The sequence below is a fragment of the Dicentrarchus labrax genome, unplaced genomic scaffold, assembly GCF_905237075.1.
Source record: "Dicentrarchus labrax unplaced genomic scaffold, dlabrax2021, whole genome shotgun sequence".
In the NCBI taxonomy this organism is placed as follows: Eukaryota; Metazoa; Chordata; class Actinopteri; family Moronidae; genus Dicentrarchus; species Dicentrarchus labrax.
The window spans coordinates 14,270,873-14,293,240 of NW_026136710.1; the positions used below are offsets into that span (position 1 = coordinate 14,270,873).

General features: G+C 39.6%; 1 protein-coding gene across 4 annotated transcripts; it reads right to left on the minus strand.

Moving 5' to 3' along the window:
• Positions 1-2,840: 2,840 nt before the first annotated feature.
• On the minus strand, positions 2,841-21,826 carry LOC127370498 (calcium/calmodulin-dependent protein kinase kinase 2). 4 transcript variants are annotated; one of them, XM_051412617.1, is made up of 18 exons: positions 21,499-21,826; positions 16,374-16,673; positions 15,540-15,881; positions 13,889-13,936; positions 12,931-12,984; positions 11,752-11,803; positions 11,428-11,561; positions 10,844-10,880; positions 10,626-10,647; positions 10,476-10,510; positions 8,599-8,798; positions 8,305-8,358; positions 8,140-8,213; positions 7,950-8,037; positions 7,702-7,833; positions 6,913-7,016; positions 6,674-6,727; positions 2,841-5,683 (listed from the first exon to the last, which is right to left on the minus strand). In XM_051412617.1, exons 2-18 carry the CDS (start codon positions 16,605-16,607, stop codon positions 5,611-5,613), a joined length of 1,737 nt encoding a protein of 578 aa, XP_051268577.1. In that variant the 5' UTR covers positions 16,608-16,673; positions 21,499-21,826; the 3' UTR covers positions 2,841-5,610. The 4 variants fall into 4 exon arrangements, with proteins under 4 accessions (XP_051268577.1, XP_051268575.1, XP_051268578.1 ...); XM_051412615.1 differs by having other exon boundaries at positions 10,422-10,510; positions 21,499-21,825; XM_051412618.1 differs by lacking the exon at positions 15,540-15,881 and having other exon boundaries at positions 10,422-10,510.
• Between the last annotated feature and the right edge of the window lie 542 nt (positions 21,827-22,368).

A 22,368-nucleotide genomic window follows, 5' to 3' on the forward strand; every position in this document is an offset into this window, starting at 1 on the left:
TTTAGTCTTATTTTTGGTTGTTTGTGAAAATATTTGTCCAGAAAGAAATGACAAAAGGACCGGTGAAGGCCTGGCTGAGGGTGAAGCATGTTGACTACAGGATGGTGGACAATCTGGAGGCCTTCAGCTGGACAGTAGGGGGATTACTGTGTTCAGTGTGGGAGGGCGGAGGTCTGGTTTTATCCTTCTACTTGTCTTGAATATTAAAAAAAGCCCCTCTCATCTCCTTTCTTAAACATTCTTCTAGCTTTTTATAAACAAAATCAAGCTCATCAAAAGCTTTAGGCCTATTAAAACATATTGAGGAAGCAGGCTTGTGCAGCACCATAGACTGTGACTGTGGGACTGACGTTTTTTTTTCATTGTGTGGTGGGAATTTTCCTGTAAAAATATTTGGTCAGCTCAGCCTGTCAATGCAAAGGTATTGCAACATTTTCTGTATGACCACTTGAACTTATCGCTTCCTCTCTCTCTCTCTTCTGAGCTCACAATTTTTATCCTCTCTCTCTCTCTCTCTCTCTCTCTCTCTCTCTCTCTCTCTCTCTCTCTCCTGGGAAGCAAACCAAAGAGTGTAACAAGGTGAATGATGTGCTTCTGGTTATCTGAGTGTGGGTGTGTTTGCACTTCCTCCAGCCAGCACCAGGTGATATGGGCTGGTAGGGAAGGTCACCGCTGTGACATCACTTCCCCTTCCTCTCCAGATATTCCCAGAATTCAACTGCCAGCAGCCGGGAACTCTGAAAACTAAGAGCAGGAAGCGTGGCTAGCCAGCCAACATGAGAGAGAGAGAGAGAGAGAGAGAGAGAGAGAGAGAGAGAGAGAGAGAGAGAGAGAGAGTGTAGTGGTGATTTTGCAGCACTGTCAGACTAATTTGCTGTAAAAAACAAACGAACATAAGCAGCGAGGAGAGAGTTAAATTGGAAGTACAGAGGCTAATGACACAGGAATGAGGAAGGTGCTGTTGTGTACTGTTTGTGTCTTTTACTGTTTGTGTGTGTGTGTATGTATCTGATTGAGATTATGTGAAATACATGTGAATCACCTGTAAATAGAGCGATATCGCCCCCTCCTGGTTATGCCCAGTCAATAAAAAACAGTGGATATGTATGAGGCGTTATGTGTTTATATGTGTTTTGCTGAGATTGGCTTTAATTCTTCATTGTTTGGGGTCCCACACAGCCCAATATTGTAGAATCTATGAATGTGCAAATTGTGTTCATTTCTAAAGCGTTCCTGTTGGACACAAGATATTTTTGAGTGGAGGGGGACTTGCATGTATACAAAAACAGTGCATGTATTGGTCTCCAAATCTTGCTTTCCTATAGAAAAAAAAAAAGTTTGTTCTCACTTTATATAGCATAATTCACATATTGTGATCTTTCTCTTTGGAAGCCAGAGACTGCAGTCAGCTATAATTGAGCAAACTACGGTTACAGTGTAGTGATGAAGGGAAAACAGGGAGGTAATGGAAGAAAGGGGTACCACTGAACTAAAACATGTCACCTGCAGAAGTAGGTTTGTGCGGTGCAGTGTGCAGTTTTACAGAATGCTGAGCAAGCCCTTTGTTGTGTTGTTTGAGTGTGTTTTTGCTCTTTTCTTACCACTGGCAGCCTTCAGGTAAACAATTAACTGAGCATGAAGAATGAAAGCTCAGATTCTGCCACAATCAGCACTTCTCATGTGCTGATGTGGGTTTATAGGCTCCCTTATGTTCCCGAGCAGGGGGCTCAACACGACAGTTCAAGACACAACAGCCTGAAACGGCCTCTGAACTGTGTTTACACTGGGTCTTATATGATGTGCATCACATTGTTGTTCTGCAGGGAGGATAATTTGTGTTCGCCTTCAACCCCAGCAATGCACAGAACAGCTGATGTTTTTGTTTTTTTTTAAAGCTCAATCTTTGTTTTATAGTTCCCCACACTTAAACTTAACAGCAGTTCATTTTGAAATTGCATTCACATTCGACTGCGATGCACATAAATAATACTGTCCTGTATTTTTCTGGTATAACATTTAAGTTCTGGTGTATCTGATTCATATTAACTTGATATTCATGTAATATTCTCTTTTGTGTTCATTGATAAGTAAATTAACAAGAAGACACACAAACAAGACATTAACAAAGGATAGGGGGGGAAAAGGATAGAAATACAGATAAGCTTAAGTAATTAAGTCATTAACAGGTGGTACCTGAGTACATTTTTTAATAGTGAGGTGTACGTGTGTGTGGGGTGTGTGTGTGTGTGTGTGTGTGTGTAAGGATAAGAGAGATGTTTTTTTAAAATGGCCAGATGAATTGCAATGCTATGAAATTAGCACAAGGGGTCAGTGTCACACTGTTTTTCCTTCAAAGAAAAATCGAAGAGAGAAATCCATCCCTTCAGCCAAAGTCTGACTCATTTAGCTCAAACTCTTTTCTTTCTTGCACATAATTTGTTTTTTTTTCTAGTCTGGGTTTGCTTGAAGTCAGCAAATTAGAGGAACTACAGCTTAAATCATTTACTTCTGTATTTAAATGCTGATGTTTCCTCTGGTGTAAATAAATATTTCATTAACAAGCAACATCAAAAGATGCACTGAGCACATAAAATACTGTCGGCCTAAATAATGAGTCAATACATATAAATGTTTCAAACTAATTAGGAAAAACATATTAAAAAATGAATTAACTTTATGTGCATTCAATTTAGAGCACTTAGACAAATATGGCAGATGTGTAAAATGTACTGATAACGTGATATTTAGGCTTTTAAGAGCTACAGCTTCAGAAATGTTACAGTACACAGCACACACTAATGCACTATTTCTGGAACTGAAGACATTCAGAGCAAAATCAGTACAGAAAGGCAATAATATTTTTATTCAAATGATGAACAAGATACAGTATGTATAGAATAATTCATTTAAAGGTCCCATTTTGTTGTTAAGGACCTCTCATGCTATGACAATACAGCGCTATGTGTTCAGTATGTTGGCATGCATTTAGGGGAAAAGAGCCCCCAAAGCTCTTAATGGTATAAGTTTACACTACTGAATGCAAAATCATGTGAACAATAACAGTTAATCACATAGCCTGGCTCTTCTGACAAGAATGGGCAAAGACTGCACTGAAACAAAGTACAGATATAAATATTGTATGTATAAAATATTTATCTTACAGCTTTTCTGTGGCTTGCACCGTCACCCTGCGTTCGAACCCAAAATGTCCTTCAGTTCAACCTTGTTGGTCATGGAGGGCAAAATATTCAAACCAAGGGGGAAGTAACTTTCTTATTTTGCTCAAGGTAAAATATTATCTTAGATAACAATAGTCTATAGCAACTTACAGTGAGACAGAATGCAAAATCTCTGATAAGTTTGTGTTAAAGCATGTTTAAATGAGGTGACATTTCACAATGTGACATAAATTGAGATTTTTATGCAATTAATTCTCTGACTAAATCGTGGGCATTAAAAAATTATTGGCTAACATTGAGAAAAAAAAATCTGTCAAAAGTACAGTCCAATAATGTTATGAAACTCTAAAGCCAGAGTGCCTATCTCAGTTTGCAGCACTCAACAGTGGAGAGCACAACTTAATTACATATTTCTGGATAAAACATCGGGTAAGACAAAATTAATTAAATAAATGAACCACATACAGCCCTCCTTATCCATCCACTGAGCCTGTACGTGACAATCTGCCAGGGTGTACCATCGCACCATACAGAGAAAGACACATTGTATGCATAGTACTAGTTTTAAAAACAGACATACAGTGCAGAGTGACATGCAAGTAGTAAGTAAAAATAAAAATATCTAAAAGTCCCTTTCTTATACATTCAACACTTAAGTGCTGAAGTAATTAGTGTGTGGAAGCATTAAATGTTATAATTCATATTTTGTCAATATTCTATGTGAGAGACACGCCAAGTGACGTTATCTAAACTAACATATTGGAGAAGATGAAGGACACAAATGTAAGGTAAACAAAAGGAACACAAGTGGAAAAATGTAAATTTACTGCTTTGGGATTATCTAAAATAAAACATCACTTAATAAAGTACTTTATAATTATTTTTGAAATATTTGCAGAGTGGCGTACTCCTCCGACAAATGATGAAAACAGTTTTAAGTTCACCTCTACAGATATGTCATGCATAGATTTGTACAAATACAGCTGAACTATGCTTCCATCTCAAAACTTCCTTCGGCAGCCAGCTCTAATAGCGCAATAAAGAACAAATAGTTTAAAGGTTTGTTTTCGTTAAGTTACCGTAATATACGTTACAAAATTAGACATAATTGAAGTTTTACAAGTAGGAACATTCACAATTTCAACTTGAGGTTCAATAGTCATTAATTTCTGTTTTCAATCTACATACAAACCTTTACTTTGAGAAGTGAAACAAATACATGACACAGTCGAAACATGTGGAACTCAGCATCACAACACACAACCTTGTTTGTCCAAACAAATGGAGAAAATTGATTTGCAGATTAAACAATAAAAAACTATTTTTAACCATTGCAGACAATGGCTACAGAATATGCACCAACACATTCTGGTTTTCTTATATGCTCAAATATTTGGTAGATCGCTTCATTACTCGTGAAGGTAGTGATAATTGTTTTAATTGTTGCAGCTCTAAGAATTTGAAAATATATGACAAACACCTAAAAACCATCTCATTGCTCACATTAAAAAGATCCATCAGAAGAACTAGCTTTACAAAGGAGAAGAAAATCCCAATTTTTCTATGCTATTGTGTATGCAGTGGTGATGAATTAGGTTGTTTACAAAGCAATATATCAACTGCTTTTAAAGCTTTCTATTGACTGTAGTTGATGGGAGCATTAATATTAAAGAGCCAGTGATAAGACTAAAAAAAACGGTGTCAAACAAGTGTATCTATGAGCATGCAAATGCTTATAAATAGCTTATATATAGTGCTTGCATTGGAAAGTAAACACATGCATTCAATGAAGTAAACATTTTTTCACTCCCCTTTTTCATTTTGGGAAAACTGTACAGATTCTTCACTCTAAAATATGTTACAAAACTGGGCACTGCTACTCTGAAGCAAGCAGAGTGAACCAGACAATCATTGTCAAGAAGCCTGCTCTACTAAAGAGAATGTGGAGGTGATGGTGAAACAAACCGTCCCTCCCCATAAACCATCGCCTGTTCCAGTGCCCTGTGTACCTGAAAGCATCGTCAAGTAAATACAAGGAGAAAGTTGCTAAACTACAATAAAACACGAAACTGTACAGTAGAAGCCTGAGACAAAGCATGCTAGGACTATAAATGCATGCAGGATAAGAAGAGGAGAGTGGGTTGGGCAATAAGGGCTGAAGACAGGTTCAAGACTCCCATGTGACAGTCTCAAGTCCCACAACCCCAAACTGAGTGTTTTAACAGGAAGGAATGGAATAAAAGCAAAGTGCCTTAGATCCTCAATTTCTCCTGTTTTTGTTTGTTTTTTTTGCATCCAGCACATTTTTCCACCTCCCAGGAAATGTTCATAGGTGTAGGCTGCCTGTTATAAAACTGTAAGTAAAGGGGTGTCGTGCGGTGTGGTTGCAGGCAGGCAGGCAGACGCCAGCGTGCATAATAAACCCTCTGCATCAGGAAAGAGCCTCATCCTCTCCCACGTAGGGCAGGTCCATACTCCTCATGCCATCGCCACTCTCCTGTTTCCTAAGTAACACACCAGACACAGTATTAGTAGCACTGCTATAGGTCTGCTTTCAACCCTATATTGCTGAACAGAGAAAGGAATAGGCTACTTGTTATTTGTTACACAATGCCAGGAAGCCAGAATTAAGGACATCTCGCAAGCAATTGGGCAAGTTTTCAGACATTTTAGTCAAGCAAAGACACAAAGATGTATCAATTTTCAGGCATGTCCTTTGGATAAGTGTGGAGAGGGCTTCATGCAAAGGGATGGGTAACAACTAATCCAGATAAATGGATGCTCTGGGCTCATAATAAACTGAGTGTGGACAAAGTGCTACTTTTGACTGTGTCTGAGAGGCAAAGATTCAACTTTATTTTGGTATATATCGAAGTAAACATTTATAAGCGTGGCAATATTATATTTAGCTGCATGACACAAACAGTTCAATATATAATGCCAATCAAACATTATCATCACATATTACTGCCAAATTGTATCAACACCTGTCTGACACAGTGGCAATAAATAGATCATAATCCTTGCAATGTGTTCATAATACTTTGTCCATCTCCATAATATTGTGCGTTATTGCAGAGATCAAGTATCTAAACCACAGCTCTGGTCACTTGTCATGGCTTTGTGAATACAAAATAGTGTATTCAAGACAAAATATTTAAATCTAAATATTTTGAATAATGCAATAATAGTTATAATTTGTTATAAATTCAAATTGGATTTTCTGTACTACACACCTACATGCTTTGCCAAATGCACCCTTCAACATAAATTATAGAGTAAATCATCTTGCAGGTACTCTAGAGCACAACATTCCTGAAGATGGCTTGTCCAAACACCCTTAAACTAGCACAGGCTAGTTTACAAACTTGATAAACAGGAGTATTCGACCATTATAGCCATATTGAGAAATGCAGCTGTGTATGTCATGCTTAAGTATACTCTACCACTGAAACAGTACTAAAGCAGGGAAGAGTTGTCCTGAAGTTATTTACCTTCTTTGGTCACAATGAATGTAGCAGTACCTCATATTGCCTGCTCTGCCTTTCCTGCAGGGCAGGAGAAGGAAGAGAGAAATAATAAGAAGATACTAGACAAACTGCTAGTCAAACATTAGCAGGACCTAGTAGCGTTAAGTGAGAACTGCTCTAAGTACTTTGACTCCTAATGTTACTGCAAACCTTTGCTAGAGACAGAGCTTAGAGTGTGTAGTGTGTCTGTAAACAATCCTTACGTGAGCGTTTGCCCTGGAGCACACAAACTGCTGCGGTCCTCTTTACGGCCCCAATCAAAGGGGTTCCCAAAGGAGCGCTTCCTCAGCATAGTTCTCACCAGGATCTGAAAAAAGAATAATACAAGATTCAAACACTACGCTCAGCAGTGTGAATAAGAAAAACTTTAACTATAAACGATCTTCTTTTGTAAAACAAATGTGCGGTTATGGTAGCAGCAACATTTTGGAGGTCTGATGGATTTTATATTACTACATTTGAACTTCGTACAGGCAATGGCCAGGGCAGTACTTCAGTGCTAGTTCACGCAAAAAGCGTCTGCTTCAACTTAATCCCAGACGTTCATATACTTCACAGCACTTGGCGTCAACTACTGTAATTAATGAAAATAAAGTGCAAGGACTAAATGAGTCATACATCTGCTTGAGCACAAAGTGCAGAGAGGGCAATCATGTGGGTGGAAGTGGTGTAATGACTGTTTTGTAGGTGGTGCAATGTGACTGAAATATAGTTATAGAATTATATGTAAGAAATTGAAAAATATCTAATGAATAAATGCTTTTTAAGGAGAAAATTAATTGCTAATTTTCCTCTACATTTGTTACCATGTTTTTAGTATAATCTCCAGAGGTGACATCTGACATGTGACATGTCTCTCACAGTAGCTGAATTAAAAATAAACTGTACCCATTGGTGACATTTGATTTAATGACCCGAGAAGCAAAAACAAATTAGACTTCGGCGTGACTGTGATGTTCATCGGTGTGAGGAAGACATGTTCATAAACTCACCACTGTAGCCAGGCTGGGGATGTGTTTAACAGAGTTCTCCACCTCCTCCTCCGTTACCTCAATCAGCATACAGCAGTTATCATCCTCCAGAGGAAGAGGCTCAGCACCGTGCCTCGTCACCCACGGGTGCACCTGTACACAAACGTGAGGAGAACAAAGAATTTCTTTTTGTATTTCATTCTGACAAAGTGTCTTTGGAGGCAAATCTTATAGAACTGATGCAAGTGCAAAGACTTTATTACAGTTACCTTAATCTGTGGGATTGATATTCTAGTCTCTGGATTCTTGTCCAGCATTTTCAGCAACAAATCTTTGAGATCATCGGATATATCAGCACTGTTGAAACAGAAAGAATGAGTAATAAGTAATAAGGCAGATAATAAAACGACAACTGAGATGTGTAGTTCTACTATAACTTCAACAAACAGCCGAACTTACTGTTCAGGTAACTCCACAGGTTGAGTCCTGATTTTCTGATGAAGACTGAGGATGCGCTCATCCATAAATGGACACTGAATGAAAGAAAGGTTGTTTTCAATGGCAGACCAGCAGATAGTCATTAAGGATAAAATAATAGTACACAGTATTGCTGCACACACTCACCACTCCAAAGACGAAGCAATAAAGTGTCACTCCCATGGCCCAAACATCCAAAGCCTACAACATGATGATGATTTTATGTTATGAAATTGTTCCTTTAGTGTATGGTAGTTGAAATCCACCACTGTATGTAAAAATGTATTTGGTCCCAAGACAGAGATATGAAAGATATGAAAACTAGGACAGTAAATTTTATATGAATACTACGAATACTCGTTTTAAAACCAAAAAGCAAAGGTTCTTGCAATTCTAAAAAATCATCCCCAGAGGGCACTAGTTAGCTAACTGTTCCTTTACCTTTCCGGAGAAGTTCTTTCTGGTCTCAGAGAGCGTTTCAGGGGCAAGGAAAGCAGGTGTTCCCACTGTGCTGGTTAGGAGGGCATCAGCCCCCTCAAACTGATTACTGACTCCGAAGTCTGCTATCTTTATGTGTCCATCTTCTCCAACTAACAGGTTAGAGGGTTTAATATCTCTGTGGATGATCCTCTGGTAATGTACTGTTGAAATAGAAAAATTTATAGAAAATTATTACAACACCATATTTGAGGAATTATGCTTTATGACAAGAGTATTATTTTATATTGCAAACAAGTCTGAGTTGAGGTGGGTGAGGGGGGTGTGTTAAAATATTTTTTTTCACCTACTGAGTATTATAATTTTTAATTGTGAACAAATCAGTTGTTGGCTTGACAGGATAAAATAAAAAATGGCTTAGACCCCTTTGGAGGACTCTCTGGCACTATGGCAGTACACTTGACTAGACAGGAAGTGGGATAAAATATTCAGCAATAACAGCCATCAACTGAAAGGATTACACCCACAGTCCCTGCTTTAGATGTGTAAACAACAGATGTGTTGTATTTATCTGTTTGAAATGTATTTTTTTGAACCAAACTACCTGCACTGTGACTGATTACTTATAATAAGAAAGAATAAATAAAAAATGCTGCTTTAGTGACTCTACCGCAGAGCCCTCCCTCTCCTCCTTCAGTACTAGTCTCCTAGACGACACCTTGTGCTAGACCTCGTCTGCTGTGCTGAAATGCATTAAGAGCCACTGAAACGATGTGAAAGGAGTCTTGTGGGTGGCTGCAGTCAAGAAAAGTATAGACAAAGGACTTGTGTAAATGGCATGGAAGAACTGTAGGATGAGGGCAGATCTAAGATGGCGCCACGGACGGTTGCCTCGGTGTGTTGGTGCGCTTTGTTTTTTCTTGTTTTGTGTGTTAATTCAGTTTTCGGCTGTGATACCCGGGGCTCTTTCACTAGAGAAGAGCTCATGAACATCAGGGGAATAACTCCAGCTGTTCTGTTTCCCACTTTTCTTCTTTCTTCCGTGGAATTCTGTACAGTTTTCCTATCTTTTCTTATCTTTCTTATCTTTATTTATCAATATTTAAAAAAAAAAAAGTACTTTATTCTTTTGTGATTTTTGTGTGACTTGTATATTCTTGTGTGATTTATATATTTATCTTTTTATTTTTTTGTGTGATTGTATATTTTAAGCACCATTGCACCAAGACAAACTCCTTGTATGTATAAAAACCTACCTGGCAATAAATCTCATTCTGATTCTGATTCTTCTGATTCTGATCTAGACACAAAAGCGCTTCCTCTTGATACCAGGATTATAAAATATTATAGCAGCTGAATCAATATTGAATAGCTTCAAATCACAATTTATCATATGCGTAAAAAATCATTTGATAGCTCCATTCAGGGAGCGGACACCTTGTTTTGAACCGTTTGGAGCATTTCAACCAAAAATAAATTGTTTCAGAACGTAAAAAGTTGGTTGCCAGCTGGAACCAAAAAATAGCAGGTTTTCTTTGGGAACCAAAGTATGTGTGTCATATTATACAGGCTACTGTGCATTGTACAGCGCCCTCTGTTGATGAAGCATCCTTTATTGGTTCCACTCAAAACTGGTGGAAACACGGGCTTGTTTGCTAGATAGCACCAAGGTTCCAAGAATCCTGAACGGTTCAAGAACCAGAGCTAATTTAGTGGAAAAACACTATGAGAGTGATAGATGCACAACCCTAATCACCCCATTCTTAATGCTCTACCATGCATTCACAGGTTTAGTGGAAGAGTAGCAGGAGGTTTGGAAAACGCACAGTACTCAATTCCCCTGAGCAGATCTTGGAAGTAAAAGCGTGACTGGTCCTCACTGAAAGGTTTATCTGTCGGCACCTCCATCACAGCCCTGAATACATAAACACATAAACAGGTACACACACACTCTCATTAAATAATCATCACTAATGAGATTGAGCTCATTCCAGTGTCACAATCATTACCATAAAAGAGGCTTAGCTTACCCTTGCTTGACCAGTTCAAACACTGTGACAGAAACACAGATGAGGTTAGTCATTGAAGCTTTTCAGTTACAGATACAAACAAACTAAAAAAAACAAAATAACAATATATTTTAAGATGAATTTAAAATATCTTTCTTTTATGCTTGCTTTATGCATGACTGTTTGAGTGTGTGTGTGTTTGTGTTATTCTGAGGGCTGACTGTCTGGCCACAACGTACCCATGTACAGATGGTCCTCGCTGGGGTCATCCAAAACCTGGCACCAAATCACAGAGGAATGGAAATTAGTCGAAACACAATAGATAATTGTTTGTATTCAGTATAAATAAATCCACTTTCACTCTGCAATCTCTAATAATTGCACATAAATTGTTTTATGTTAATATGAATATATGAACAGCAACGCTATGAAAATGGTACACACATGGCTGTGTTATAATGCAGTTTTGCTTTACCTTCGTACAGAAGTGTTAGAATAAGCAACATGCAAACTCTTGTTTTGATCCTTTATGTTCCATCCTTCTGTGACATTTTGCTGAGGCTTCTTTCCATTTTGTTCCATTAGCGATTTGGCAACACACCATTGTTGCTTTTTGAGAGAAGAGGTGCACTTTTGTGTACTGTTTGTATACTTCTTAATCTTGAGTACACCTAATTCTGTTCTGTCGTGTTCTGATATTTATCTATTTTTTGTTACCTTAATGTAATACCTGCATTTGTTTTCCCTAAAATGAAAGCCACTATGGACTGGAAAACATTACACATATTATGACACACGATATGTATGTTTTCACAGCACTCACCTCTACAAGTTTCACCACATTAGGATGGTCCAGCTTTTTCAGGATGGCAATCTCTTGATAGACCCGCTCAAGGGGTCCTTTGGGCTGAGGGGGACCCTCAGGGACTGCTTTGGCTCCACGAGGGGGAGGTCTCCCTGAGAAAGAGAGAATGTGGGTTAAAGTTGAGGGAAGGATAGAAGGACAGGACAGGACAGGACAGGATAGGATAAGACAAAAGACAAAGTGGGTTTCAGTATTGGTAAGCAGTGTTGATGTACCACTGGAGCATTGTAAGAGACTGTGCTCTCTGCTGTGCTAACCATCTGCCCCTGGCTCCAGACTTACGTGGGAAACCTGCCTGCCTCATCAGCCTCTTCTTGGACAACACCTTCATCGCCTACAGGAGAGAACAGGAGATGGATTTGAATAGGGGGGAGGATAGGAAAAAACAGTAGAGGGGGTGGGAGAGTCAGAGAAAAAATGAACAGAAAGGTAGACGAAAGTGAGGTGATGCATTACTGACAGTGCGCCCACTCACACACCCACGGATGAATATCCCAGCGCCCTATAAATGTCTCGCCTCACCTTGAACATCCTTTGTGTATTTGTGACTACTAACACTGACCATCATCAGCACAAAAGATTCTAAAAAGTAGGCTCTTACACTGGTTATTCTTACTGCCAACCTTGGTGCAAAATGATTAAAATGCAAGCATGCAAGTAATGTACTCATCATGCCTTATCTTATAAAAGTACTCCACAAAATGTCAACTACACCCACTAATAATGTTTAGCTGTAATTCATAGATTATACTTGAGATGATACATTTATACTTTGAGTCAAAGTTGTGATTTTGGGATATGTAAATTAAAACTAATGGACTTGTTTTCTGATGATGAAAAAACAGGGATATACAGAAAGTTAATGGCCCCCTGTAAGCACACTTATGTGATGCAGATGTTAGTCAGCAATCTCCCTGACCATTGCTTGAACAATTACCTTTGCTGACAATCATTAAGGCCGTGTTCATCAAGGCAAAGAGCGCAATGTGTGACAGCTACAGATATTTTCCATGTTCGGGGAACTAAGACTTTTTTTAATAGCCACGATGCACTCAGTTATTATGGCAATGATATAACCACTGAATGTGACATGTGGGCTTTGTCACTTGGGAGGAATATTAAAATAATCCCCACGTCATTATCTGTCAATATCATGTAGCTTAATGAGAACTGAAGCAATAATCATGAACAGCAAACAGAGAAGCTCAGTCTGATGTGTTATTACAGTGCTCAGGGAGGCACAATTAACTGGAGACATTTTCATATGTGGAGATTTTACATGAAATCACACCATTAAGTGTGACAAGAGGGTTTGATTATTACAAGGCTTGTCTGTGCATGCAGGTGGTGGGGCGCTGTGTGACAAGTGATTAGGAATGACAGTGAAGTGAGAGAAACAGACACCGTGTTAATAGTTGGGAAGGACTTGCATCTGTATTTGTGTGTGTATGAAGAACTCACATAGTATGTGTTGTCATCCTCGTTGTAAGCCAGCTTAACAACACCATAGGAGCCCTGGGCCGGAAATAAGTAAAAGAGAACAGAAGCCAATAAAGTGAGACTGAGCAGCTGTCAATTCTTCATGTGAAAAAAAAAAAATCACACTCTGTGTAAAGCAAACTAAATAAACACAAATACACACAGGAACGCATACACACACAAGGGAAGTGTGTGGGCTGACAGTGTACACTGAAAGAGTACCAGCTGCTTCAAAGTGAGAACAGAGAATTTCAAATCATCTCTCCCTCTCTCTCTTTCATTTTTGATTTCAGGCTAATTAAGGAAACTGGATCTGGTTAATGCTATCAAGCTCCCCTGCCCACACACAGGAAATTCAGGATAAAAACTAGGCCCAATTAGTAGCCTGTGTGCACAAATGCATACCCAAAAAACAAACAGAGAGCGGGAGAAAAAAGGGAGGGAGAGAGAGCAGGATCAGTTCCTGCTGGGGGAGCAGATTGGTGAGGCTGCACAGAGCTCATCCTACAGTCCCAGAGATGATCTGATAACAGAAGCCTCTCCAACAATCCTGAAAGGCTCTAATTGTCTCCGCTGAACACAAAACCACACACATTAACATGTCTACCTACATACAGAAATTCACAGACATGCACATTCTGTCTTAACGTGCATACAAGTACATCCACTCACACACATGCTTGTATCCACTAAGCCTTGCACAACCCTTAGAGAGCGCTATTTATACCAGCCTCTCATCCATCTTCCAACTCTCCCATGGCCTGGTAGTTTACACAGAGTTTGGGAAATGAGGACAGCCGGGGGAGAGAGGGATATCAGAGACTGTTACTGCGTGTCCTTGATGATGTGCGCTACTTGACAGACATGCAGTAGGCGGAAGGGAGAAGAAAATGGAAGAGCCAGTGAAAGGGAGCAATCAGTGAGTTGTCTCTGATGGTACCTTTCCAATCTCATCTTTCAGCTTGTACTGGTTGAGTTGAACACAGTCCTTGAAGAGAGGGAGGCAAGAGAAAAGAGAGGAGCAGAAAATGGTTCTTTTCAAATGAAATCACATCAGCTATTTACATACCCTAGATATATCATGAGTATTCTTACAAAATAAGTTTTTTTTTAAGAACACCATGCAAAATCCTGTATGTTCAATTTGACTTCAATTAATTTTTTTTATTTTTTACATTTCCATTTTCAACAGAAACTCATAAGTGCAGAGTTTTGCACATCAGTGTTCCCAAAGGTGCTTGATGTCTTTCAACTCAAGACACATTTTTCTGTGCTTGTCAGCATGTCAGTATGACTCTGCAATCACTGTCCCAGTTGAATTTGTCATTTTCTAAGATTCATTTGAAGTAAAACCTCTACAGACATTTATAAATCTAAAATAAAGACTGGCAATTTACTTTTTAAATGTTGGCACTAATCCTATCTGCTAATCTTCCAGGATACGTTGGATTTGAGAGGTAGGATGTATTGCCCAGTTCTAACAGTTCTGTAGTATATTTTGCAGTATTTAAAGGTCACTCACTTGTATGGTGAAAAGCAGTGTGGATTTAAAACAGTGAGTGAGAGGAACACAGACACTGCTGAGAACAAACTGAACCAAGCCTGCAGAGAATGATTCGCAGCAACAACTAGGGATGCACTGACTATCCAGCTTTTCATTAAAAATACATTACTAAATGTAATTTATTTTCTTGTTGGGTCTTTAAATTAGATTATTAAAAAGCCTGCATGCCAAGGAAGACAGTAAGATGATGTGTACAGAATTCAGACGAATTACAGTGTCAGTCTCCACCATAAGACGATATTTCCAAATATTTCACCTAATTAACCATTAAGTGTATTTTTTTCACATCTGCAATATGTGATCCTGTGAAAGCAAACACATCTGTAAGGCTCTAAATGTCACATAGGAGAACCTCTGCAGCCAGTTGCTCTAAGAGAGATTCTACCATCACATGTGACATTTACAGTTTTCTGCATCTATGTGTAACAGGGATCACAGCTATTGTCTACATCTACTGAGACTGTAAAACCTTACCTTTGCATCCACAAAGTTCAGTCTCTACCAGTGTGCTGCTGCTTTTAAGACAAATGCACATGTAGTTCTGCTTACTTTCAGGCAAGTATGATGCTAATATTTAAGATGTGCAAGAGGAACACCTCTGTACGAGCCTGGCTATGTGTGAACATCAGTGAGCTTGGTCATTCATGTGTAACGCTTTATGCAATGCACAGTCCTTAAGGGAATACACTGGCAAGCTGGTGCAAAGAACATACATTATATAATCAAAACTATTATTGCACTGGCTGTAACCTCATATTGGATCATTTCCTGTGATTTCTTGATCATCTGACCAATCACAGACAAAGAAAACTGATAATAAGGATAAACAATAAGTATTAAGATGAACTGCTGGTATCAATATGGCAAAAAGCAATTATAGCATTATTTTGTGTTAGCAGTATTTATTTTATTCCAGAAAGGCTGGGACACATTTTAAGCAGCAATATTAACTTCACAGTTGAAAAGGCTTTAAAAAATTTGAAATCCCTAACCCTGGACATGTGTTAGCCTCAAGGCATGGCCATACCTGGAGGTCTGTGATGGAAACACTGTGGGACTCCACAGTGGGTCGGCGGGGTAAGCGCGGAGAGGAGTGGGGTGATGTGATGGGAGAGTAGGGAAGTGACGGGTAAATATAGCGCCCGTTGAGTCCTGGAGAGCTGCAGGGCGATGCTGACGTTTGAGAACGCTCTTGCAGAGATAGTTTCCTGTCTGACAGGTTTAATCTTCCCCTTTGCTCTAGGCTTTCAGGTCGCAGAGCCTCTGGCCGCCCAACTGTGTGGGACAGCAGGTCGCAAGAAGGAGTCCGGAAAGGTGCCGCCACAGAGGAAGCTGGCTCGGGCGTCTCTGAACTGTCCATTTCTTCTACCTGAGATATGATACATTTAAATCCTTGTTGCAGGTTCACATAGGAATGGTTGTCCTTGTATGGGTATGATGGCCAATATGTGGTATTTGTCTGTCTTATATGAGACTGAAGTTTACATGCATACAATAATAGCAACACCTGAACAATATAACACAACACAGCTTCAACATAAACCTTTGTGAAATTAATAAACTAAATGTTTTGTGGAGGATGTGTCAGTTATAATACTGATGTCACTCATGGTCATGCCCTAAATTACGATGTATTTATGGATCTAAAAAATACCAATTAATGCCATGCCATTATCATGTAAAGATTAGAACATTTACTTCCTATACTGTCTTAACTGCAAAGTGTTGATTTGAGTCTGAAATGGGGTCTGGAAAGAATAAAACTAGTGGCCATGTATCATCACATGTCATTTAATTCAGTAGAAGCCCAAACGTTCAGTCTCAGGTACATATAGTGTTACCTGAGCGTGTTTCATCTTACCTCTTCCTCATCCCCAGCCTCTCCAGGTGGTCTGCTGGGTTCGTACTCTGTGACCACGATGAGGGACTCCATGGGGTCTGGGGAGGGTGTCTCAGAGTGAGTGTTCAAAGGTGGAGCAGGACAGCTGCACAGCAGATCAGGCAGGGGTTGTGAGGGCTGTGCCGGGGGTGCATGACTGCCACAGGAGGCCGGAGGCTCAGCAGAGGGCCAGGGGGTTACGTGACAAGGAAACATGGTGCCTCTTCACAAAGACTGACAACCAGTGCTCCATCAGATGGAAACCTCCGGGGGAATTGGTGTCTAAGACATAAGAACAAATTGAGAAAATACATGGGGAGAACAATTGCTGACCTTTCAAACATCTACTGTTCCATCAACAGGTGGAGCCTTTAAATGGGACAAAGTACTGGGACAGAGCAGGAAAATGGACAAAACAGTACATTCTGATTTATCTGGACGGTGTCTTCCTAAAATGGCTACTCTAAAAAAAGAGTACTGAATACTGAATTGAAATTCTAGTAATAACCCCATGCCTCCTCCACCAGCCACCTCTCTTTCAGCTGCATCCTTCTTTACCAACAAGGTGGCAGCAATCAGTCACTGAACCATCCAACCACAGTGTATCTCCTCTGTTTAAGGGTGCATTACAATTTTTATAATTTACCGTCTCTCTGAGGAAGATGTCTTTAAACTGTCCCAACACAAAATTGTCCTCTGGACCCTATTCCCTCTAACCCTGATCAAGCTATTTCACCTACAATTATGTCTGCTATAGAGCTCATGATTCATGCTTTATTGTCTTTGTGTAAATTTTCCAAGAGTTTTGCACAGGTTCTAGTTATCAAAGTGGCACGATAAGGAGAAGTGTCTAAGCGCCAGTTCCTGAGGATCGGTGCTTGGCCCTCTTTTTCTTCTCAATATAAAATTTCTGTAAGTGGCCCAAAACACAGCAGGATGTCGGGTCTTCAATCAGCTTAGTAACTATGACTGTTAATTAGACTCTACACGGGTTCCAAGTCGCGTCTTGCATTGAGCTTAAATCACTATCGCCTATTCATCGCAACTGTCATGGCACCCACCTACCTAAATTTTCTTGATAACTACAACAAAGAAATGACAACTCATCCTACAATCACTGTGAGACTCAGTGGTGGAGTGAGGTATCTAACTCAATTCAGTCAGCAACATTTCTTTCTGTCTTCAAAAACTACACTATTTGCTATGGGCTTTTGGCAAAAGAGTCTACGAAATTAGTAAATATCATGGTAACTGCTAACATAAAGCATACAATTAAATGATAATCTTGATGGGAATTGCAAGATAACTGTAACTCTACACATGCTTCCTGTAGTGCAAACATCAACCAATATCAATTAATGACATACAAGCTACCAACAGATTGTGTTTTAAAGGAGTTGCAAAGAATCAATCAGTTGCCTGTTCTACTGACACAATATATGATTCTTCGGTGGCATGTTCAACCGTAACCTTGCCAGGAAGCTGGACTCACAAAATCATGAATTCACAAGACATTATATCTTGGCAGGCTACAAGTTATGCGCTTGTGTCCAAACCACAGTTGTTCAGACCAATCAGCGTCCTATGAACGACTGGCAGCTACGGCATGGGCTATAAGCGTGGTTTAACATTAGGTGTAGGTGTGACAACGTGAGTGAGAAGAGTCAAAAACAACAATGGTGGCTGCTTAAAGAGGTTAGCGTAGATGCTGCTAGCATCAGTTATATCAGAACTGGACTATTTCTTCTTTGAAAGAAGAGCAAAGAACAGCACTGAAGACTTTGTGCTCTTCTCCATACTGGCTTCGATAATAGTTTGACTATGTAATATGGTTTGTTGATCTGATTGATGGAAGATCGTTTGTAATTGACAGATGGTTTATTGAATAATCTGGCCTGTATTTTTTGAAAGCGACTTCACTGAGGGAGGCCATAACAGAAGAACAAATATTGGCCTACCCTAAGTATACTCCACATCTCAATGCCCAGTGAATTTCCCTCTGTTTTAAAACTGTGACCATGCAGGAACTGACTTAAAGCAACAGTGAAGTGGGAGTCAAGATACACAAAAAACAGATGGTAACTATATCTCTTTAGCCAAGAATAATTTTGGAATGGCATACATCCTGTGACAAATAACGATAAAATATATATGTTAAATTAACGTTAATTACCTTTGTAAACAGCTGGTACACAGTGTTCAAGGGGGCAACATGAAACAGGTTGTGGGTGTAATGAAAGGGTGTGGGAAAAACAATCAGAGATGCTGTTCACTAGCTCTGAAACATAAGTAGATGCAGCTCTTTGCATATGAAGCAACCGTGGAGACTGGACTTTCTCCACACATTCTGTTAAGTGTTAATTAACCCATGCCAACACGTCTAGTATCACAAACTTCAGCTCTAAGTGGACAGATTTGATGCGTCTATAAAAGCAACGGCTCACTCTGCTTGTGATGTCAGTTATACAACATGATTAATTATCATTTGTACAGCATATAGCCTAAATCTTTTAGCATAATTGCAAGAGGGCCATTTCCATCTCTAAGTCCACTCAGCTTATTATCTGCTTATTATCTGTGAGAGTAATGGAAAGAGAAGGAAAGGAGCCACGAAAAGAGAGAAAAACAGAGACAAGAGATCCTTGATTTCCGTCATGGTTCTGACAGGATTGTGGCACTGTCAGTGTGTGGGAGCTGAGTAAATCTCACAGATACAGAAAAACAAGGGGAGAAGCCATAGGAAAAACAAGACAGTGGGCGCTCCAGCCAAGTTCAGTATGAAGACCATGTGTGGGAAGAGACACCCACTCCAGGTGGTCTCTCTACCTTCACTGCCAGCCTATATATGATGTAAACTCACAAGAAGAATACCACGCATTTTGCAGACTACTGAACGCAACTGTTTCCTGGTGTTCTTGACTGCCAGGTCTCTCTAGTCCCTTTCAGACAAACTGTAAATGTTCCTCCCATACTCAGCATCCAAGGCTGTGTGCTTATCTGTGTCGCTTTTCTCTGGAGATACTCTCCTCAAAGTGTAACATATCTGGCCAGTATGACCTCTATGTTTTCCTGACTATTCTTGGACGCAGACATTTTTGTGTCAAAAGAGCTGAAATCCAGTTTTACTTTTGATGGTCACAGAGTACTACAATGTGCCATTATAAGTGGACTCAGCCTCAATGGAGTACATCAAAATATAGAGACGTGACCCTGGATGAAACTCGCAATGCACCAGATACAGTAGACTTTTTATAGAAGAGAGGCAACTTACCAAGCCTGACCTACTTAGATCACAGATAAGCGGTGAGACACACATCAAGGCTCATTACCATTCACAGAAAGGGGTTTCTGGGCAGTTGCTACATTGGTGATGTTAAAAAAAACAAGTCTTTACATGATATTATCACTTATAGCAAGACACACAATGTCACTGCAAGTCTCACTCTCTGCCCAGGAGGGGTTTGTCTGAATATCAGTCAAACAGTGGTTAATTTGGTCTTTGCCTTTCACCCCAAATCAGGGAGGCCTGGACATACGCTAATACTAAATTTACATTAAGAGATGTAGAATATCAAATCCCTCCTTGCTGGACATCGTTGCTAAGTAGGCTAAGCTGCACACTAGCATTGCAGCATAGCTCCCAAATGTCTCTATAGTTCATAGACAAAGGTATTGTATATTATACATAACTGAACTGCTGGCTAAAGCCCTGAACTTCCCTGATCCCTGGTGATCACAGCAGCTACACGAAGAACAAGCAGTTAGATTTGAGCCTTGTGAAACACCAACAGATGCTGCCAAGCTCCAGATGCTGTACTGCCTGCGCCTCTTATCATACCAAAAGTCACATGACCTGACCTTCATTATCTGGGCAGGAGGGGAGGGGGAGAGAGGACTTATCAGAGCTTGCAGGGGGTCAATGCCATGTACAGCATTAATAATAACACAAACACGGTCTCACAGACATACAAGTTAAACACAGGGCCATCTGGAGCAGAGGAGGATCCCCAGCTTCATTAAAAGATCAACAGGGCGACCCTGTCAGTGATCAGCGGAGCCGTGAAACAGATAAGCTCCTGTAAAAGGAGGGATGAGCCTCCATGAGGCCAACTCAACTGTAGTGTTAGCACACAATCACAGCTGATATTACTCAGAATATGAGATATTTAATTGGCATAATAATATATATATATATATATATATATATATTTATTTTATTTAAACTGATTCTCCATTAATCACCTCTATTTCACTTGTATTGTGACACAGTAATAGTAGTTTATCCAAGTTAGATTCTAATTAAATTAATTAATTTTAATAAGTTATTTACAGACTAATTTACAAACACAGAATAGGGAATTGAAGCCAAATCTGTCAACAGAGACCATTTGGGAAAATAAATTGTGCTTTCAACGCGAAAAAATAGCTTTTGAAGTCCATTTGATCACCAGCAAAAAAAAAAAAAGATGGTGTATTTCAAACATGTTATGAAGTCTGTCATATAATCATAAACCACAACACTGACTGTGCTCATTTGAGTCACTAGATCAAAATAAATACTAGAAAATAAATACTTGACATGTGAATGCAACTTAAACCGCTATAAAATAATAAATAAAACTGTTTCCTGAGCAAAGGTACTCATCGTTATTAAACCATTAGACCAAGAGCAGTCATTAACCACACATCGTTTTCTTACGTTAACTCACAAACACGGTCGACTCTACGTGTTATAACATTACAGTAAATGTGCACCTGACACAAAAACGCTTAAGCTTTCCTAGTAAAATTAACAGCTCACTCATACTCACAATTAAGAATTGTTAGACTGGCTGTAAACAACATTAAAAAGAGCAGGCGTCTTTAATTACCAACGCTATCACACATTAACAGGGGAAACCGTTGTTTACCGTCGTCTGAGCTAACTTAGCTCTAAGCGTCAAAGCCAAACAGCTCAGCTAACGTTAGCAGCTGCTTCATCTGTCAAAGATACAGATGTTGTCAGGCAGGAGTCAAGGATGCTAGTGCGGCTGATAGTACGCCCGGTAATTACTGCTACAGGAAACAACAAAACCCCAAACACTACATGGGAATAAATAACCCTTACCTTGACGTGTTACTTAGGCCCACAAGTCAGAATAGTGAGGTTCCTTCTCCGGCTGCGGTGTAAGAAGCGTCTGTACTACGACGGCTAGCTAGCTGTTTGAGAAACGGGGAGACTGTAAGCAGACTGATAACCGATGTTGTGGTGGACCAATCCAGCTGAGCACACAGGTCCCGTGCTTCACATGGAGGAAGTGTTGTGGTAGTGCAACAGTAACAGTTTGAGCACTGTGTTTTACAAAAACTTGTGTGGGTGTGAGCTCTCTTTTGCGCTCCTCTTCGTTTTCGCTCACTACATCAAAATAAAACACTTCATGGTTGTCCGGGATTTCTGCTTTAAGCACTTTGTAGCCGGTCAGCGCCACCCTGTGGTCTATAGGAGAGTTGCACCATGGCGTTAAAGCAGCTTCGTCAATCACTTCTTTTTGTTTGGTTAATATAAAGTTTAAAATTACTATCGACTCCACTATAGATACATGTCATATCAAATAAGTTACAGAGACCAAGTAAGTAACTTCTTAAAACAACCTCCATATTGATTTCTTAAGTTCTGCATGTGATGTGGTTACCAATCCATCTGGCAAACATGTACGAAGACAGAGGCAAGAATGTAATTTGGAGCACTTTTCAGTCATTGGTCAAATTTCAGGACATGCATGGTGTAACTGGTGCATCTTACCAATCACAAATACATTTCACCATTTCATCTGTCAAGCTCAATTTGTTGTTTATGCATGTAAGAAATCTTTCTATGATGCATAATCTGATATGGGGCAGGTTGATAACTAGGTGTAGCGATTTGGAAACCAGGCAAATCTGGCCTTCAGTGAGGGGAAAACATAAACAATCCATAAAAGTGGTCACCAAGTTGAGT

Bases quoted from the DNA above. Each gene is read 5' to 3' on its own strand.
- LOC127370498 (XM_051412615.1), bottom strand. From the start codon at position 16,607: ATGTTTCCTTGTCACGTAACCCCCTGGCCCTCTGCTGAGCCTCCGGCC. The intron at 10,511-10,625 runs GTAAGCTAAGCC...TTATGTATTCAG, and splicing joins TTTGAACTGGTCAAGCAAGG to GGCTGTGATGGAGGTGCCGA. The intron at 5,684-6,673 runs GTAAATAACTTC...TGTGTTACTTAG, and splicing joins ATTCATTGTGACCAAAGAAG to GAAACAGGAGAGTGGCGATG.